Source organism: Schistocerca cancellata, chromosome 12, assembly GCF_023864275.1.
Source record: "Schistocerca cancellata isolate TAMUIC-IGC-003103 chromosome 12, iqSchCanc2.1, whole genome shotgun sequence".
Taxonomy (NCBI): Eukaryota; Metazoa; Arthropoda; class Insecta; order Orthoptera; family Acrididae; genus Schistocerca; species Schistocerca cancellata.
Window position 1 is genome coordinate 155,457,377 of NC_064637.1, and position 20,140 is coordinate 155,477,516.

A 20,140-nucleotide genomic window follows, 5' to 3' on the forward strand; every position below is an offset into this window, starting at 1 on the left:
AGCCAGTAAGACCTTTGTCAAAACTAGATCACACACACACACACACACACACACACACACACACACACACACACACACACCTGTCTCACACATGCCTGCAACTGAAGCCACGCTGTAAGCAGCAGCACCAGTGCATGAGGTGATGGCAACTGGGTGTAGATGAGGAGGAGGCTGGGGAGGGGGAGGGATAGTATGGTAGGGGTGGAGGACAGTGAAGTGCTGCTGGCGAGCCTGCAGGCACGAGGTGGAGAGAGGGTAGGGCAGCTATGTGCAGTTGGGAGGTTAGAAAGAGGGCAGGGGAGAGGTAAAGAGGATAGCAGAAAAGGAGCGATGGTGGAATGAGGGCTGTGTAGTACTGGGAACAGGGAAGGGGTTGGATGGGTGAGGGCAATGACTAACGAAGGTTGAGGCCAGGAGGGTTACAGGAACGTACGATATATTGCAGGGAAAGTTCCCATCTGCGCGACTCAGAAAAGCTGGTGTTGGTGGGAAGGATTCATACGGCACAGGCTGTGAAGCAGTCACTGAAATGAAGGATGTCGTGTTGGGCACAGTGCTCTGCAACAGGGTGGTTCACTTGTTTCTTGGCCACAGTTTGTCGGTGGCAAATCATGCGCACAGATAGCATGTTGGTTGCCATGCCAACAAAGAATGCAGCACAGTGGTTGCATCTTAGTCGTAGATCACATGACTGGTTTCACTAGTAGCCCCACATTTGAGAGGATAGGTGATGTTTGTGACCGGACTCGAGTAGGTGGTGGTGGGAGGATTTATGGGACATGTCTTTCTTCTAGATCTGTTACAGGGTCAGAGCCATGAGGTAAGAGTTTGGGAGTGGGGATTTTGTAGGGACGAACAAGTTTATTGTGTAGGTTCAGTGGATGGTGGAATACCACTGTGGGAGGGTCAGAAGGACATTTCTCATTTCAGGGCATGACGAAAGGTACTTGAAATCATGGCGGAGAATGTAGGTTGGTTGGTTGATTTAAAAGAGGGGGTAAAGGGACAAAACTATGAGGTCACTGGTCCCTTGTTCCTAACCAAACAATGCCACAAGTGTGAGAATAAAATAGACAAGATGTATAACACAAAATGGAAGGAAAGGAAAGGCCACAAGAACGAAGGAAAGGCAACGAATACTAAAAGGAACAAAAGAGGACAAGAGAACAACAGAGAGATGCAAGAACAAATTAGAAGAGAGTAAAACAAGGAGAAGTAGATTACAGTGGCTGGCCAACTACGAAAATAATAAGGAAAAGCCAAGCACCCTGCAACACATTAGAACCTTCACCCTAAAAGGATTAGGGTGGAGGACACAGAGGGACAAAGACAGGCCCTAAAACTCAGATCGAAATGATAAAACCTACCCTCACGGATGAAACGTAAAACCAAATCAGCCGATGAGGCGTTGTCTGCTAAAATCAATAATAACGAGTCCGGCAACCAAAGATGAAGTCTCAGGGCAGCCTAAGAAGGACATAGCAGAAGAATATGGGCCACTATCAACCGGGCGCTGCACCGACACTGAGATGGGTCTTCACAGCGCAGGAGGTAGCCGTGGGTCGCCCATGCACGGCCAATGTGGAGCCTGCAGAGAACCACAGAGTCCCTGCGAGACGTCCTCATCGAGGACTTCCACACATTCGTGGTCCACTTAATGGCTCGCAGTTTTTTGTGCGTACTGAGATTTTGCCATGCCGTCTCCCAAAGCTGAAAAACCTTGCAGCGCAATAACGGACACAGGTCAGTTGCGGGGATGCCCATCTCCATAAGTGGTTTGCGTGTAGCCTGTTTGGCCAGCCTGTCAGCTACACTCCTGGAAATTGAAATAAGAACACCGTGAATTCATTGTCCCAGGAAGGGGAAACTTTATTGACACATTCCTGGGGTCAGATACATCACATGATCACACTGACAGAACCACAGGCACATAGACACAGGCAACAGAGCATGCACAATGTCGGCACTAGTACAGTGTATATCCACCTTTCGCAGCAATGCAGGCTTCTATTCTCCCATGGAGACGATCGTAGAGATGCTGGATGTAGTCCTGTGGAACGGCTTGCCATGCCATTTCCACCTGGCGCCTCAGTTGGACCAGCGTTCGTGCTGGACGTGCAGACCGCGTGAGACGACGCTTTATCCAGTCCCAAACATGCTCAATGGGGGACAGATCCAGAGATCTTGCTGGCCAGGGTAGTTGACTTACACCTTCTAGAGCACGTTGGGTGGCACGGGATACATGCGGACGTGCATTGTCCTGTTGGAACAGCAAGTTCCCTTGCCGGTCTAGGAATGGTAGAACGATGGGTTCGATGACGGTTTGGATGTACCGTGCACTATTCAGTGTCCCCTCGACGATCACCAGTGGTGTACGGCCAGTGTAGGAGATCGCTCCCCACACCATGATGCCGGGTGTTGGCCCTGTGTGCCTCGGTCGTATGCAGTCCTGATTGTGGCGCTCACCTGCACGGCGCCAAACACGCATACGACCATCATTGGCACCAAGGCAGAAGCGACTCTCATCGCTGAAGACGACACATCTCCATTCGTCCCTCCATTCACGCCTGTCGCGACACCACTGGAGGCGGGCTGCACGATGTTGGGGCGTGAGCGGAAGACGGCCTAACGGTGTGCGGGACCGTAGCCCAGCTTCATGGAGACAGTTGCGAATGGTCCTCGCCGATACCCCAGGAGCAACAGTGTCCCTAATTTGCTGGGAAGTGGCGGTGCAATCTCCTACGGCACTGCGTAGGATCCTACGGTCTCGGCGTGCATCCGTGCGTCGCTGCGGTCTGGTCCCAGGTCGACGGGCACGTGCACCTTCCGCCGACCACTGGCGACAACATCGATGTACTGTGGAGACTTCACGACCCACGTGTTGAGCAATTCGGCGGTACGTCCACCCGGCCTCCCGCATGCCCACTATACGCCCTCGCTCAAAGTCCGTCAACTGCACATACGGTTCACGTCCACATTGTCGCGGCATGCTACCAGTGTTAAAGACTGCGATGGAGCTCCGTATGCCACGGCAAACTGGCTGACACTGACGGCGGCGGTGCACAAATGCTGCGCAGCTAGCGCCATTCGACGGCCAACACCGCGGTTCCTGGTGTGTCCGCTGTGCCGTGCGTGTGATCATTGCTTGTACAGCCCTCTCGCAGTGTCCGGAGCAAGTATGGTGGGTCTGACACACCGGTGTCAATGTGTTCTTTTTTCCATTTCCAGGAGTGTAGTTCATTTCCTGGGATTCTGACATGACCAGGGGTGCAGAGAAACACCACTGAACGACTGGACCATTCAAGGGCATAGGTAGACTCCTGGATATATACTACCAAAGGATGATGAGGGTAGCACTGGTCAATAGTTTTCAGGCTGCTCCGAGAGTCAGTACATAAAATAAAAGATTGCCCAGGAGATGAACGGAGATATTGAAGTGGACGAGAAATGGCCACCAGCTCTGCAGTGAATACACTCACCCATCGGGTAAGGAATGCTCTTCAACATGGCCGCCATGCACGTAGGCAAAGCCAGTGTGACCCTCAGCCATCGAGCTTTCGGTGTGAACGACTGCAGAGCCCCGAAACACGTTAAGAATCGAGAGGATGTGACAGCGGAGAGCTGCAGGGTTAATAGAGTCCATAGGGCAACGTGAACAGTCCAGACGAAGCTGCGGCCGAGGTGTACACCGTGGAGGCGTACATGAACGGACCGCAAGTAGAGGTGGTAAAGGGAAAGACTCCAGCTCGGAGAGTAGGGACCGCACGCGAAACTCAATCGTTAGCCCCAGTCTGGGCCGCTGATGCAGGAGATGGACTGCCGTGGGAGGGAAAAGGAGACAGTAATTTGGATGCTCAGGGGAACTACGAATGTGTGCTGCGTAACTGGCGAGCAGTTGCACAAGTCTGATCTGCAATGGAGGGACACCAGCCTCCACCAGTACGCTGGTCACCGGACTCGCCCAAAAAGCACCTGTCACTAGTCGAACCCCACAGTGGTGCACAGGGTCGAGTAAATGCAACCCTGAAGGCACTACTGAACTATAAACTACACTCTCATAGTCAATTCAGGATAGGACAAGGGCTCTGTAGAGCTGCAGCAGCGTAGAGCGATCTGCAGCCCAATTGGTGTTGCTCAGGCAACGGAGGGCATTGAGGTGCTGTTAGCACTCCCACTTAAGCTGACGAAGGTGAGGTAGCCAAGTCAACGGGGCATCAAAAACCAGTCCTAAGAATCGATATGTCTCCACTACAGTGAGTGAAGCATCATTCAGATAAAGTTCTTGTTTCGGATGAACAGTACCACGCCGCCAAAAGTGCACGACATATGACTTCGCAGCTGAAAACTGGAAGCCATAGGCTAGGGCACGTGACTGCGCTTTGTGTTGTGAATGGCTCACTGTAGGCACCGCTCAGCAACACCAGTACTGGAGCAGCAGTACGAAATGCAGAAGTTGTCTGCATACAGAGAAGGTGAGATGGAGGGCCTGACAGCTGCTGCTAGACCATTAATGGCCACTAAAAATAGACACACACTCAATACAGAGCCCTGCAGGACTCCATTCTCGTGGATATGGATGGAACTATGGGAGGCACCATCTTGGACAAGGAAAGTACGGAGCCACAGTAAGTTTTGGATAAAAACCGGGAGAGGGCCCAGGAGACCCCACTCATACAATGCGGCAAGGATATGATGTCACTAGGTCGTGTTGTATGCATTACGTAATTCAAAAAAAGTCGGCAACCAGGTATTGCTGTCTGGAAAAGGTTGTTCGGATAGCAGACACAAGGGACACAAGATTATCAGTGGTAGAGCGACCCTGGGGGAAGCCGCCCTGACATGGTGCCAGCAGACCACGTGACTCGGTGCCAGCAGACCACGTGACTCCAGGACCCAACCGCCGACATACCATATGTTCCAACAGCTTACATAGAACATTGGTGAGGCTGATGGGCCGATAGCTTTCCACATCGAGCGGGTTTTTAGCGAATTGGAGGACCAGAATGATGGTGGTCTCCCGCCATTGCGATGGAAAGACACAATCCCACCAGATCCGGTTGAAGATGAGGAGGAGATATCGCTTGCAGTCAGCTGAGAGATGTTTAATCATCTGGCTGTGGATCCGATCAGGCCCAGGAGCTGTGTCGGGGCAATGTGCAAGGGCACTGAGGAGCTCCCACTCTGTAAATGGGGTGTTATAGGATTTCACTGCAATATGTAGTGAATGAGAGGACATTCCCTTTCAGCCGCCGTTTGAGTGCCTGAAAGGCTGGGGGTTATTTCTCTGACGCAGAGGCTCGAGCAAAGTGCTCGGCAATTGCGTTTGTGTTGGTAGATAACACGCCATTTATGGTAATGCCGGGGCACTTGTTGGGGCCTGGTACCCGAAAAGACATTTAATCTTTGCCCGGACTTGGGAAGGTGATGTATGGCACCCAACGGTCAAGACGTATCTCTCCCAACACTCCTGTTCCCGTCATTTGATAAGATAGCGAACACAGGCACGGAGCTGTCTAAAAAGGCTATGAAGTGCTCCAGGGAAGGGTGCCGCTTATGCCGCTGTAGAGCTCACCGATGCTCCTTAATTGCTACAGTGGCTTCCGGCGACCCCCGAGGGACTGCTTTACACCTCGAGCACCCTAAAAAGCGAGGGATCACGTTTTCTGCTGCAGAAACAATTGTTGCAGTCACTTGTTCAACCATCACATCAATGTTACCGTGTGGGGGAGATTCAACGGTGACAGCAGAGGTGAAAGTTTCCCTGTCTGCCTTGTTTAAAGCCCATGTGGGCAGGCGTCCGTGGGCCTGACGCCAGGGCAGTGACAGGAAGATGGGAAAGTGGTCACTACCACACAGGTCCTCATGTGCTCTCCAGTGGATAGATGGGAGAAGTCTTGGGCTGGAAATTGATAAATCAATGGTTGAGTAACTACCATGAGCCACACTGAAATGTGTGGCAGCCCCAGTGTTTAAGAGGCCGAGGTCAAACTGAGATAGTAAAGTTTCGACATCTCTGTCTTGGCCAGTAAGCATGGTACCACCCCACAAGGGGTTATGGGCATTAAAATCTCCCAAAAGTAGGAAAGGTTTAGGGAGTTGATCAATCAGTGCAGCTAATACATTCAGACATACTGCACCATCTGGAGGAAGACATACATTGCAGACAGTTATTTCCTGTGTCGTCCTTATTCTGACAGCCACAGCTTCAAAATGGGTTTGAAGGGGCAAATGTTCACTACAGACTGAATTTAGGACATTACTGCAAACTCCACCTGACACTCATTATAGTCGCTACGGTTTCTGTAATATCCCTTATAGCCCCAGAGGGCAGGAGTCCGCATCGCCGGGAACCAGGTTTCCTGGAGGGCAATGCAGATAGCAGGTGTAAAGCTTAACAGTTGCCGTAACTCAGCCATTAGGTGGAAAAAACTGCCGCAATTCCACTGGATGATGACATCATCATGAGACTGGGAAGGCATGGAACAATTAATGAGGCAGTTTACGCCTCAGGGTCACCTGCTGCCACCAACTTTTTGCCTGAGCAGTCTATATCCATTTTGTCTGAGGGCCTGGTGAGATCTAGGTTCTCAGCAGATGCCAAAATCTCCACCCCATCCTCAGACGCAGAGCTTGTAGGTAGCGGTGGTGTGGGTGCCACCGCAATTTCCTTGGTCTTCGGTGTTTTCTTTTTGGATTTCTCTCACTGCTCCTTGGGTTTCCCTGGTTGGGTGGACTTCACTTGCTCAGTCTTCTCGGGTACTGATGACGAGCATGAAGCCCTACGACCAACTGCTTTTCAGCTCTTCAGCCACTGGCGGGTGTCGTCTTTTCCACTAGCAGAAAGCTGGGAAGGGGGTGACCCGAGGGACCCCTTCCTAGCGAGAGAAGCCGAAGAAACTTACGCTTCTCCGGCTTAGAAGTGGGGACGGATGTCCCAGATGGTTGGAGGAGTGTTGCCCCCAAAGTAGATGGTGCAGGAGCAACAGGGAGGGAAATGCCCCCAACCATCAAGGGGGCAGGTGTAGTCTTCCGTCTCTGAGAGGTGACTTGTGTTAGCGGAACTGATGGTGCCAGAATTGTTGTAGGCGTTGCGTAAGACGTCACACGCACAGGATGCAGGCATTCAAATTTTCTCTTAGCCTCAGTATAGGTCAGTTGGTCCAGGGTCTTGTGCTCCAAGATTTTCCTTTCTTTCTGGAGAATCCTGCAGTCTGGCAAGCAAGGCGAATGGCGCTCTCCGCAGATGACATAGATGGGAGATGGGGAACGGACCCTGGTGGACATGCCAGACGAAATGTACACCTCGCCGCTCTAAATTGGTGCGCAACTCATCGTCAGACTGCAAAAGAAGGTCGCTGTGAAATATGATACCCTGGACCATATTTAAGCTCTTATGGGGCGCGATGGTTACAGAAACATCCCCCAGCTTGTCACAAGCAAGTAACGTCCATGACTGGGCAGAGGATGCTGTTTTGATCAAGACTGACCCAGATTTCATTTTGGACAAGCCCTCCACCTCCCCAAACTTGTCCTCTAAATGCTCAACAAAAAACTGAGGCTTCATCGTCATGAAAGATTCCCTATCAGCTCTCGAACGTACAAGGTAGCGGGGCAAATAAGATCCACTGCCATCCTTAGCCTGACATTCCTCCCATGGTGTGGCCAGGGAGGGGAATGATTTGGGGTCGTACTTCTGTGCATTGAATTCAGCTCATGATCACTTAGAGACTGCTGGTGTTTCCCCACCAGCAAGACACGATGGACTATGCTTCATCACGTGTCGTCCACCTTGATGCTACCCACTCCAACCAGGGGCTCTTCCCAGGGCACCACGCAGCTGCAGCGAAGGCCACCTGGCAGGAAGGCCATTGCTGGGAATCCCGATGCCCCAGGGGATGGGCATCTACCCCTCGGCATACATGAGGAGTTACTGGCGCAGGCATCAGCAGAGCGATCCCTGTGTGGTCAGGGGGCTACAACCAACAGGGTACAGGGCGGCACCACCACAACGAACTGGCTATCGTGCTGGGTGTCAGGTGCAAAGAAGTCCACGGTCATCGTCGACGCAGAAAGTGACACTGCATAGTGCACGGTGAAAAACACACCCAGGAAGGTGTCCTCGCCCACGAGATGGAGAATGGGCAGGACTGCAATGCGACAACGAGAAAGTGGGCTAAAGATCTCAATGCACGATGGAAACGCTGCACCATGTAAGGTGCCCTTCCCCAATTAACTCGCTCTTCAGGAAAATTTTGAAGAACGGAGGTCAAACCCTACAGGGGACCATCACATAAAGGCCGAAACATTTGAAACTCCTTTTAATCGCCTCTTATGACAGGCAGGACTACCTCGGGCCTATTCTAACCCCCGTACCCGCAGGGGAAGGCGGAGAATGCACTTCAGTTGCTTCAGTCCTGTGTGGCACAGTTACAAGGGGAAAGCTCCTCTGTGGCCATACATGAGTCTTTGGGAGGTGGAGGGAGACTGGAAAGATAAGCCACAGGAGATTTTTTTAACAAGGTTGGAAGGGTAATTAGTGTCTGTGAAGGCTTCGGTGAGACCCTCAGTATATATCGAGAGGGACCCCTTGTCACTGCAGAAGCAACGACCACAGGTGGCTAGGCTGTACGGAAGGGACTTCTTGGTATGGAACGGGTGGCAGTTGTCGAAGTGAAGGTATTGCTGGTGATTAGTAGGTTTGATATAGATGGAGGTACTGATGCAGCCATCTTTGAGGTGGAGGTCAACATCTAAAAAGGTGGCTTCTTGTGTTGAGTAGGATCAGGTGAAGCAGATGGGTTGTTGAGGTTATGGAGGAATGTGGAGAGGGTGTCCTCACACTAGATCCAGATCGCAAAGGTGCCATCAATGAATCTGAACCAAGTGAGGTGTTTAGGATTATGGGTGTTTAAGAATTCCTCTAGATGGTTCATGAATAGGTTGGCATAGCATGGTGCCATGCAGGTGCTTATAGCTGGACCCTAGATTTGTTTGTAGGTAATGTCTTCAAAGGAGGGGTCATTTCGGGCGAGGACATAGGTGGTCATGGCAACTTGGACTAGGGTTTCGACTACATCTCGTCGTGCCCTGAAATGAGATATGTTCCTACCCACTATCCCCCCCCCAACCCCCTGCAGTGGTATTCCGCCTACCACCGAACCTGCACAATATACTCATCCATCCCCACACAACCCCTGCTCCCAACTCCTTACCTCATGGCTCATACCCCTGTAACAGACCTCGATGCAAGACCTGTTCCATCCTCCCACCACTACCTACTCCAGTCCAGTCACAAATATCACCTATCCCATCGCAAGCAGGGCTCACTGTGAAACGAGTCGTGATCTACAAGCTAAATTGCAACCACTATGCTGCATTCTATGTGAGACCAAGTGGACAACACTGTTGCTAGCATGCTGTCTAACAAGACATCCTTCATTTGAATGACTGCTTCAGAGTCTGTGCCATATTGATCCTTCCCAGCAACACCAGCTTTTCTGAAACGTGCACGTGAGAACTTTCCCGTATCCCTCAAACTTCGTTAGTCATTGTCCTCACCCTTCCAGCCCCTTCCCTGTTCCCATTCCGGCACTACACAGCCCTCATTCCCCCATCGCGCTCAGTCTTTTTATGTCTCTCCTTTTATGTTACCCCTACCCTGCCCCGACCGCTCCCCTGCCATCCGTCTAACCTCCCAACTGCAAATAGCTGCCCTATCATCTCCCTGCCGCGTCCCTACACACTCCCCAGCAGCATTTCACTGTCTCCCCTCCCCCCCTCTACACTGCTATCCCTATCCCTCCTTGCCTCAGCCTCTCCCTTACTGCCACCCAGTCACCACTCCCATCATGCACTGATGCTGCTGCTTGCAATGTGGCTTCAGTTGCCAGAGCCTGCAGTCATATGTGTGTGTGTGTGTGTGTGTGTGTGTGTGTGTGTGTGTGTGTGTGTGTGTCGTCTATTCAAGATGAAGGCCTTGCTGGCCACAAGCTTATTTGTGACAGTCTTTGTTGCGCCTATCTGCGACTCAGCATCTCCGCTATATGGTGAGTGGAATCTTTCCTTCTCATAATATTGTTGGCCTTCGTCAAAATTTCTTAAGTCAGGGGCTTTTTTTCATTTGCGCCCAGCATTACAGCTACAACAATTTCCTGTTTGTCTGTGCTCTGCTTATATACTTGCCCTGTTGCACCACACTGCACACCACCACCAGATGCCAGTCAGTCTCGCGGTGGACAGAGGTCATCATGTTTTGCCTCATCGGTATATCTGCCACATTTTGGCCCATTCTTTAAGTTTGTTCTTTCGTTTGGCCCCATATCGAACCTCTGACAGAAAACAATGTCTGCCTGCTGATAATGTTTCACAACTAGCCTTAAGTTTCTTGAGCCATGCGTGCACTGGGCATAATATTTGAATCGGACACAGCCAATAGGCACTGCTCACAAGGTGCAGATGCATGGAGGCCGCTGCCGCCACCACCACCACCACCACCAACACCGCCATCATCATCATCATCATCATCATCATCATTATTCACTGATTGATTGATTCATTCATTCTGGTCCAAGCTGCCAGACATGGCAGTCATGGTGTGTGTGAGGTGTTGTAGCGATGCAAGGGGCACAAAATTTGTTATAAAAGTCAGTAAATTACTCAACGGACAGTATTTTTTCAGTACAGGTATTTCATTCATTCCGAGCAAATGTCAATTCGTGAAGTCATCATCCAGACACGAGTTGAATGTAATCTGAATCCCTTTTAACAAACTAATAATTTCTTTCAGCCAATAAAATTTTATTGATTATGAAATACTAGTTCTGGAAGTTTATTCAGCATCGGAAATGTTTCATTAGTAATTACATGCCATAATTTATTTGTTTAACATAAAGGTGTTTTGAATTTTGTATGCATAAAAAAGTGTGAATTTATGTGCGGTTTTTACTCTGAGACGAGTTATCACTTACAGTGCCAAAAGTGCACGTGTACAATTCGCTGACCTATGTGGTGAATTTTATTTTGTCATCTTGACCCGAATGGAGAGTAAATTCAGTTCATTTAAACTTTACATGAGATAGACACATCACATTATTACAAAAAGTCGTTTAGCCCATTAGGGGAAACTGAAACCTGGCCGCTCGATTTGAAATACATTACACGCCAGTGCACTATCGAGCTGTCCAGTAAATCGTGTGCAATAGTTGCAAATGTGTTTGGACTTAATGCACGAGGTTGGACATTAATTTTGAGACAAAAGCCGATTTTGACAAAAAAATGAACCAAAAGTTTATTCAAAATATTGAGGTCCAGTTTTAATTGAGACACGAATCACCTTGTTGATTACATTGCCTAGCAACACTGTAAAGCAGCTTAATTAATTCATTAGAACAATTTGTGACGTAAGGCCCATTACACACACACAAAGTGTTACACAAAGTTTGCTGACCGCATGAGAGTATTTTTCTTTTCATAAATGCCAATAAACCAGCAGTTTTAAAAGTTAAATTATTAACTGTTGTGTAACTTCACTGACAGTCCTACACCACTACGGAACTTGTTGAATCGTGTCTCTTCACAAGAGATCTCTAGAAGCCGGGATGAACAAGAAGAAGAAGAAAAAGACTAAAGAAGAGGCATTGGTATATAGTGTGCTTGCTTGTGTGAATGAGTGAGTGAGTAAGGGGGGGGGGGGGAGGGAGAGGGAGAGGGGGAGAGGGAGAGGGAGAGGGAGAGGGAGAGGGAGAGGGAGAGGGAGAGGGAGAGGGAGAGGGAGAGGGAGAGAGTGTTTTGCCTTCTCTGAAATTGACTTTGACTGAAAGCTAATGTATAATTGTCTTTTCTTTGTTCTTTTCTCGAACTCAACATGTCATCTTTAAGGTGAGTACCCATGTAGTTTTTCTTTATATCATGATATTCCAATCTGGAGTTTCCACTGTTTCATTGTGTGTTGTGGTGTACAGAACATTTCTAAATCAAAGTGTAGCTTCAACTTCATATAGAGAGAACAATTATAATGACAAACACAATGTTTAGTGATCTGTAATTACTTGTTGTCAATTACAGCCTCTATTTTCAATACAGAGATCATTCTTAAAATGATCTCGTGAATTGCTATTGGGCTAAATAGAAAAACTGAACTTATCTACTAGTTCAGGACAATATTTAACATTTGCAGATCCCTAGGCTCAGCCTATGGTGCGGGTCCTTGCAAGGGAAACTTGGTGACCACTAAAGTGTGCATGAAAATGGCCCAGAACTACTAATTATGATTGGCCAATTGTGGAACAGAGTTAGATAGACGTGGGGAGCACAGATGATGGCATGTGGGAGGAGATGGGTTATGTTGCACCAAACCACCACTAATATAGGGTGTAGATGCCACCAACAGTGCCCTATGCAACAGAGTAGAACAGAGGAGAGTTACACTCTTTCCAGCTGTGAGCTGCACTCTCTCCTCGGCAGTACACTGCTCACCTGACGACTTTGGAAGAAAGCCAGTCTCCTCCTCCTCAAAGTGTTTGGCGAACCAGTGCCCTCCGAATCGGGCTCTTTGTCGTCCACGGAGCCGCTCTCTGTGTCACCTCCTGCTTCTGCCTCGGCAACTGCAAGAGTGTCGTCAGCCGTCGTCTCTTCTGCCGGAGAACCCTCATCCGCCGCGTCAACAGTGACGTCCGTTTGCCCCGTATCGTCACTCTCTACAGACGAATTGGCCCCTACGGTGGCACTGGGAGGTGGGAGTTCCCCCAGAGCTTGTCTGAGGCGGCTGCGACGTTCCAGTATCAGCACCTGGCAGAATGGGATCAGCACAATTAGCGAGTAGCTCTGAGGACAGCTACTAAGGGTCTGAATCTTATACTACAAAACATTATGATAAACAATTAAAGTTAGAGTGTTTCTGTGCCATTAATTGAAAAAAAATCAGCAACTACACGTTTCTTTCATCTTGCAATATTACGAAAAGGATAGTTGTTACCATATGGTGGAGACGGTGAGTCACAGATAGGCACAACAGAAAGACGGTCAGAAAGTGAGCTCTTTCAGTTAACAAGGCCTTTGTCGAAATTACACACACACACACACACACACACACACACACACACACACACACAGAGTCCCTGGCAGCTGAAGCCACACTGTGAGCAGCAGTGCATGCTGCAAGACACAACCAGCTGGTGGCGGTAAGGAGGAGGATGATGACAACTGTGGATGAGATACATTAATTGATGATGAAACTGAAAACGTAATAAAATCAGTCAGTATCGATTCAAACAAAGCGTCACCCATTATCGTCGTCAGCCAATGACAAATGAACTCAGCTTTCACCGGGTGAGGTAGTTTTAGAGATACTGCCAGCAAGGCATTGAGCAATCAACGTGTACTGTACATTCTGTCCCCACTCTCGTTATAAATGGACACTTCATTCGGTGACATCCACAGACGTGTAGCACATGACGGTGCTCCACTGGAGCGTTTACTGTTACTGCCTCCCCTACCCACTTCTCAGGCGTAAACACAACAGTGCTGTCACCATGGCCAGGTAACCAGTTCCGGTTCACCTCCCCAAGTAATAACACATTTATTGGCCTACTGTGCTGCAGTAGTAAACCTAAAAGTGAGTCTGTTGAACATATAAAGCTAGAAAAACTATACATAAATGACATGACCAAAGGCAGCTCCATCATTTGAGTTGCAGTCAATAACAGCATTATACTTATGAAAATATAAACATTTTTGGTGTGACATATAGCCTTTCTAGTGCCACTAAAGAAAAAGTGAATGTAAACAGCAACAATAACAGACTGACCGCATAGTCTAGTGGTTAGTTTGTGGCCAGTAATGCTGAGGTCTCGTGTTTGGTTTATGGTGGAAGGAGGTTCCCTCAGCTGTGTGAGTCCAAGCAAAAAGCTACTCGAATATAGAAGTGGCAAAATTGACACATGAGTAACCAAAGCAGCAGTAAGCTTGAAAGGCTTGCAGTAAGATAGGTGGCACACAGTGTTTATTTATTAGGAGCAAAAGCATCAGCTGTTACGTTTAGGGTTAGAGAGCAAGATGCTTGACTGATAATGACTAACTGTTTTAATTCTAATGATTCACTCTTTCTGCAAGTACTACACCCCACAGTGTGGGACGCACAAATTACTATTTGAGATAAATCTCTGTGAAATATATATGAATATTGGACTGTTAAATTCATTGTGATCGAATTATAAATTTACTGCGTGACAGTTAATCTCAGCCTAGCACTTTTTCATCTGACCAAACATGTGGAAGAAAGCACTTTGTGTCAAAAGAAAGTTCATTCAGGGAAATGAGATGGAAATTCTGGAAAGTACTTACCTTACTGCATAATAGATGTAAAACAAAGCATAGGGCTATAGATAGATAGACGCTGAATGAAATACATTTGGCTGTCAAGAGAGCAATGAATGATACCTTCAATGATTACCATATTGCCAATTGATCTTTCACAGAACCCAAAGAAATTCTGGTAATATGTAAAGGCTGTTGGCGAGGCCAAAGTTAGTATCTGGTCAATTGAGGGTAGCAAAACAAACATTGAAATGCTTAGCTCCAGTTTCAAATGTTTCTTTACAAAGGAGAATTATCCCAATTTCATTCTTGTACCATTGAAAAGATGAATGAAATAAGTCAGTGTTGTTGAGAAACAGCTCCAGGACCCAATGGAATCCCTGTCACATTCTATATTGAATTCATGGCTGAATTAGGCCATCTTGTAGCTGTACTCTATCGTAGATACCTCAAAGAATAACAACCAGCACGGATTTCAAAAACACCAATCTTGTGAAACCCAACTCGCACTTTTTTCGCACGACATACTGAGAGCTGTTTGATCAAGGCAATCAGGTAGATGCTGTATCTCTTGATTTCCAAAAAGGATTTGACACAATACCACACACACACATTTATATCCAAAAGTATGATCATATGGAGTATCAAGTGAAATTTGTGACTCAAATGACTTTTTTTGGTAGGTAGAATGCAACATGTTATCTTGGATGGAGAGTCATTGTCAAATTTAGAAATAACTTTGGGTGTGCCCCAGGGAAGTGTGTTAGGACCCATGCTGTTCATGTTGTATATTAATGAACTCGCAGACAATATTAACAGTAAAATAAGGCTTTTGCGGATGATGCAGTTATCTATAATGAAGTACTATCTGAAAGGAGCTGCATAAATATTCAGTCAGATCTGGATAAGATGTCAAAGTGGTGCAAAGATTGGCAACTTGCTTTAAATGTTCAAAAATGTAAAACTGTGGACTTCACAAAACAAAAAACATAGTATCCTTTGCCTATCATATCAACGAGTCACTATTGGAATCGGCCAACACATAAAAATAACTGGATGCAACCATATGTACGGATATGAAGTGGAATGATCACATGGCTTCAGTCGGGGATAAAGCAGGTGGTAGACTTCGGTTTATTGCTGGAAGTGCAGTAAATCTACATAGGAGATTGCTTACAAATCACTCGTGCAGCCGGTTCTAGAGTACTGCTCAGGTGCGTAGGACCTGTACCATACACGACTAACGAGGGATTGAATGTATACAGAAAAGGGCAGCACAAATGGTCACAGGTTTGTTTAATCCATGCAAGAGAGATACTGAAGGAACTGAACTGGAAGACTCTTTAAGATAGATGTAAACTATCCAGAGAAAGTCTTGTGACAAAGTTTCAAGAAGTGGCTTTAAATGATTACTCTAGAAATATACTACAGACCCCTACATATTGCTCACATAGGGATCATGAGCATAAGAGTAGAATAATTGCTGCACGCACAGTGGCACCCAAACGAGCTTTCTTCCCACACTCCGTATGTGAATGGAACAGAAAGAATCCCTAATAAACGGTACAATGGGACATACCCTTTGCTATGCACTTCATGGTGGTTTGCGGAGTACAGATGTAGATGTAGACACAGTTTCTCCAGAAACATGTATTCGTAGTTACCTTCAGAATGTTTTGATAGGTCAACACGTAAGTGTGGTTGTCACTAGCAAAATAAATTGTCCAGTTATGTAATCATATATTAAAATCCATCAACTGTTTTGAAAAACGTACTTACAACACACTAAACTGTGACACTCGAAATATCCAATTCGCTGTTACTGTGGTGGATGGTCAATTAGCATCCCATTTCACACTGGTGTCTCCTAAAGTTGAGGAAAACTGTACCAAGCCCAACGCAAGATGGTAGTTAAGGGAACAAGACCTGGCTGATTAAAAATTCTAAAATATGTGCATGTGGGTGGCTGGCAACTCAATAACAATTGGGGGCTCAACCGTGCGGTCAGAACTGACCTACTTCCTCTCGCCAGCTCTTTAGGTAAAAGAGCCCGACAATTCACACGGTATTAGATTGCGTGCTACACAGTTGCTGTCGTCATCTAGACAGCTGGGTAGGTCTTCAGCCATGGAGAGGGTTGTCAGTATGTAAGCATACCAACACATGCACCTAACATATACTGTACTGACAGTAATATTTCATGACTTTCACACATCAGTGGAAGATTCCGCTGCAGGAATAAATGTGAGTGTTGCTTCCTTCTATCGGTGTGACAGGCGCGATATTTGCCACACCCAGATCGGTCGACTGTACCGTCTACAATTCTTCGTTTAGCCCCTGCGGCTACTCCCGTTCTCACCAATGTCACAATCCTCCTTTCCATTATGTGTTTTGTAATAACCATTTCCTCTCAGTGTCAATGAATACTCTTCAAGATAAATGAAATGAAGCATTTCAGTGAGAAGGTAGACAGGTAGAGGCCTCTGCAAGACCCACTCTCGCCAGTAAGCACATGTGACAGCACCAGGGTGTTTCACGTGCCACAAAGCCCAGAGCCTCACTAATGGCCGGGCAGATCGGCAGCTGCCTCTATGAGACACACTTTTTTTTTTGCAGTTAGAGGCCTACACAAATGTAATAACCACTTTCAACCAGTGTAATATTTTTGTTGCAGAACGTTGTGAGGTGGCGGACTGCTGAAATATTGTGTCAAGTTGATTTCAAGATCTGGCAGTAAACCCAAGAAGAATATCAAAAATTCTTATGCCAGGAAAGCCTAAACAGCCGCATCACAATTTCAGTTTGTACAGGTACATTTCACTTTGAAGGATGGTATCAGTCTTTTCACACCTTCCTGCCTTACCTCTTGTTTTGTAACGACTCTGAACTGACAATGTCTGAGTGCTGGTGGAGCATGAAAAATGTGTACATTAGAAAGAATTAGCTTTTACTTAGCAGCTGCAACACATCTCAGTTGTTTCAGTGCCCGCAAGGTCATGTATAAGTCTGCATTGAAGACAGTGAAGTTGGTTGGTTGGTTTGGGGGATGGGACCAAACAATGAGGTCATCACTCCTTTCAGATTAGGGAAGGAAGTCAGCCGTGCCTTTTCAAAGGCACCATCCCAGTTGGTTGGTTGATTTAAAAGGGAGTGGGGGGGGGGGGGGGGGGCAAACTGCAAGGTCATTAGACCCTTGTTCCCATTAGAACAATTATCCAAGAGAAATAAGAAAATAAAGAAGATGAACGGCACAATAACAGGAGAAAGGAAAAACCAGAAGAACGAAAAAAGGACAACAAACACTACAATGGACAAAACAGGACAAGAAAACCACAGAGAGCGGAGAAACAGGGACAGGAGATCAGAAACAAGAAAGTAGATTACCACGGCTGGCTGACCTTGAGAATAAAAACAGGAGAAGCCAGACACTCTGCAACACATTAAAACCTCCACCCTAAAAGCCTTAGAGTGGAGGACACAGAGGCACAAAGGACATGCGCTAAAACTCAGACCAAATGATAAAACCCACCTTCATGAATAAAACATAAAACTACAGCTGCAGTTGATGCATTGTCACCCAACGCTGAAGGTAGGGTGCTGGGAAAGTTAAAAGTCTGCCACAGAGCAGCTAAAAGTGGGCAGTCCAGCAAGAGGTGGACGACTGTCATTTGGGAACCACAGCGACACTGAGGTGGGTGCTCGCGACGGAGGAGGTAACCATGTGTGAGCCATGTATGGAAAATGCGGAGTTGGCAAAGGACAACTGATTCCCTGCAAGAGGGCCACAAGGAAGACTTCCACACATTCTCAGTCTCCTTAATAACACAGAGTACGGCGTAAGACAAAACACAAGTCAGTTTCAAAGATGCCCATCTCCAGGAACAGTTTCGCGTGGCATGTTTGGTCAGCCTGTCAGCAAGTTCATTGCCTGGCATTCCGACATGTTCTCGGGTTCACGCAAATACCACTGAATGACTGGACCATTCCAGGGCAGACATGGACACCTGGATGTTCGCTACCAAAGAATGGTGAGGGTAGCTCTGGTCAATAGTTTGTAAGCTGTTCAGGGTGTCAGAATAGAGAAGAAACGACTCACCAGGAAAGGAACAGATGTACTGAAGCGCATGAGATATGGCCACAAGCTCTGTAGTGAATACACTGCAGCCAGCAGGCAAGGAATGCTGTTCAACATCGCCTCTGTGCTGTTCAACATCGCCTCTGTGGACGTAGGAGAAGTCAACATTACCATCAGCCACCGAGCCGTCAGTGTAAACAACTTCAGAGCCCCAGAAGACGTCAAGAATTGAGAGGAAGTGACAGCGGAGAGCGGCGAGGTTCACGGAGTCCTTAGGGCCATGCAAAAGGTCCAGACAAAGCTACTGCCGTGGTGTACACCATGCAGGTGTAAGTGAATGGGCCTCAAGTAGAGGTGGTAAAGGGAAGGACTCCGGTTCTGAGAGAAGGGATCGCACGCGAACCGCAATTGCGAGTCCTGACCTGGGGCGCTGATGTGGGAGATGAATTGCTGTGGGTGGGAAAAGGAGAAAGTAAACTGGATGTTCAGGAGAACTACGAATGTGTGCAACATAACTGGCGAGGAGTTGTGCGTGTCGGATCCGCAATGGAAGGACTCCAGCCTCCGCCAGAACACTGGTCACCGGACTCGTTCTAAAAGCTCCCGTCGCTAAGCGAATGCCACAGTGGTGCACTGGGTCGAGGAAACGCAACATTGAGGGTGCCGCCAAACCATAAACTACACTCCCATAGTCAAGGCGGGATTGAACAAGGGCTCTGTAGAGCTGCAGCAGTGTAGAACGATCTGCACCCCAGTTGGTGCTGCTCAGGCAGCGGAGAGCATTGAGCTGCTGCCAGCACTCCCACTTAAACTGACAAAGGTGAGGTAGCCAAGTCAATCGGGCATCAAAAACCAGTCCTAAGAATCAATACGTCTCCACTACAGTGAGTGAATCATCATTAAGATAAAGTTCTGGTTCTGCATGAACAGTACCATGCCAACAGAAGTGCACGACACACAACTTCGCAGCTGAAAACTGGAAGCTGTGGGCTAGAGCACGTGACTGTGCCTTGTGAATGGCTCCCTGTAGGCGCCGCTCAGCAAGACCAGTACTGGAGGAGCAATACGCTCCTAGAGGACGAGGGATCGCATTTTCCACTGCACAAATTATCGTTGTAATGAACTGCTCAATCACAAAATTGATGGCATCACGTGGGGGAGATTAAATGGTGACAGCAGAGGTGAAGGCTACCCAGTCTGCCTTGTTTAAAGCCTGTCTGGGCAGGCATCTGTGGGCCCGATGCTGCGGCAGTGACAGGAAGATGGGGAAGTGGTCACTACCAAACAGGTCATCGTGTGCTCTACAGTGGACAGACTGGAGGAGTCCTGGGCTGCAAATTGATAAATCAATGGTCGAGTAACTACCGTGAGCCGCACTGAAATGTGTGGCGGCCTCAGTATTTAAAAGGCAGAGGTCGAGTTAGGACTGTAAACTTTCGACATCTCTGTCACGGCCAGTAAGCATGGTGCTATCCCACAAGGAGTTATTGGCGTTAAAATCTCCCAAAAGTAGGAAAGGTCTAGGCAGTTGATCAGTCAGTGCAGCCAGGGGTACCACACTATCTGGAGGGAGATATATGTTGCAGACAGTTATTTCCTGTGTCGCCTGTATCCTGACAGCCACAGCTTCAAGAGGAGTTTGAAGGGGCACAGGTTCACTAGATACCAAGTTCAGGGCATAAACGAAAACTCCACCTGACATTCTATTATATTCGCTACGGTTCTTGTATTATCCCCTGTAGCCATGCAAGG

At 47.7% G+C, this 20,140-nt stretch overlaps 1 protein-coding gene across 2 annotated transcripts in view; it reads right to left on the reverse strand.

Moving 5' to 3' along the window:
- LOC126109636 (transmembrane and ubiquitin-like domain-containing protein 1) overlaps nucleotides 1-20,140 on the reverse strand; it is a 57,559-nt gene that overhangs the window by 18,598 nt on the left and 18,821 nt on the right. For both annotated transcript variants that reach the window (XM_049914683.1, XM_049914682.1), the window contains exon 3: nucleotides 12,475-12,786. In XM_049914683.1, the coding sequence (XP_049770640.1) occupies nucleotides 12,475-12,786 (312 nt within the window). The remainder of the gene's footprint in view (nucleotides 1-12,474; nucleotides 12,787-20,140) is intronic.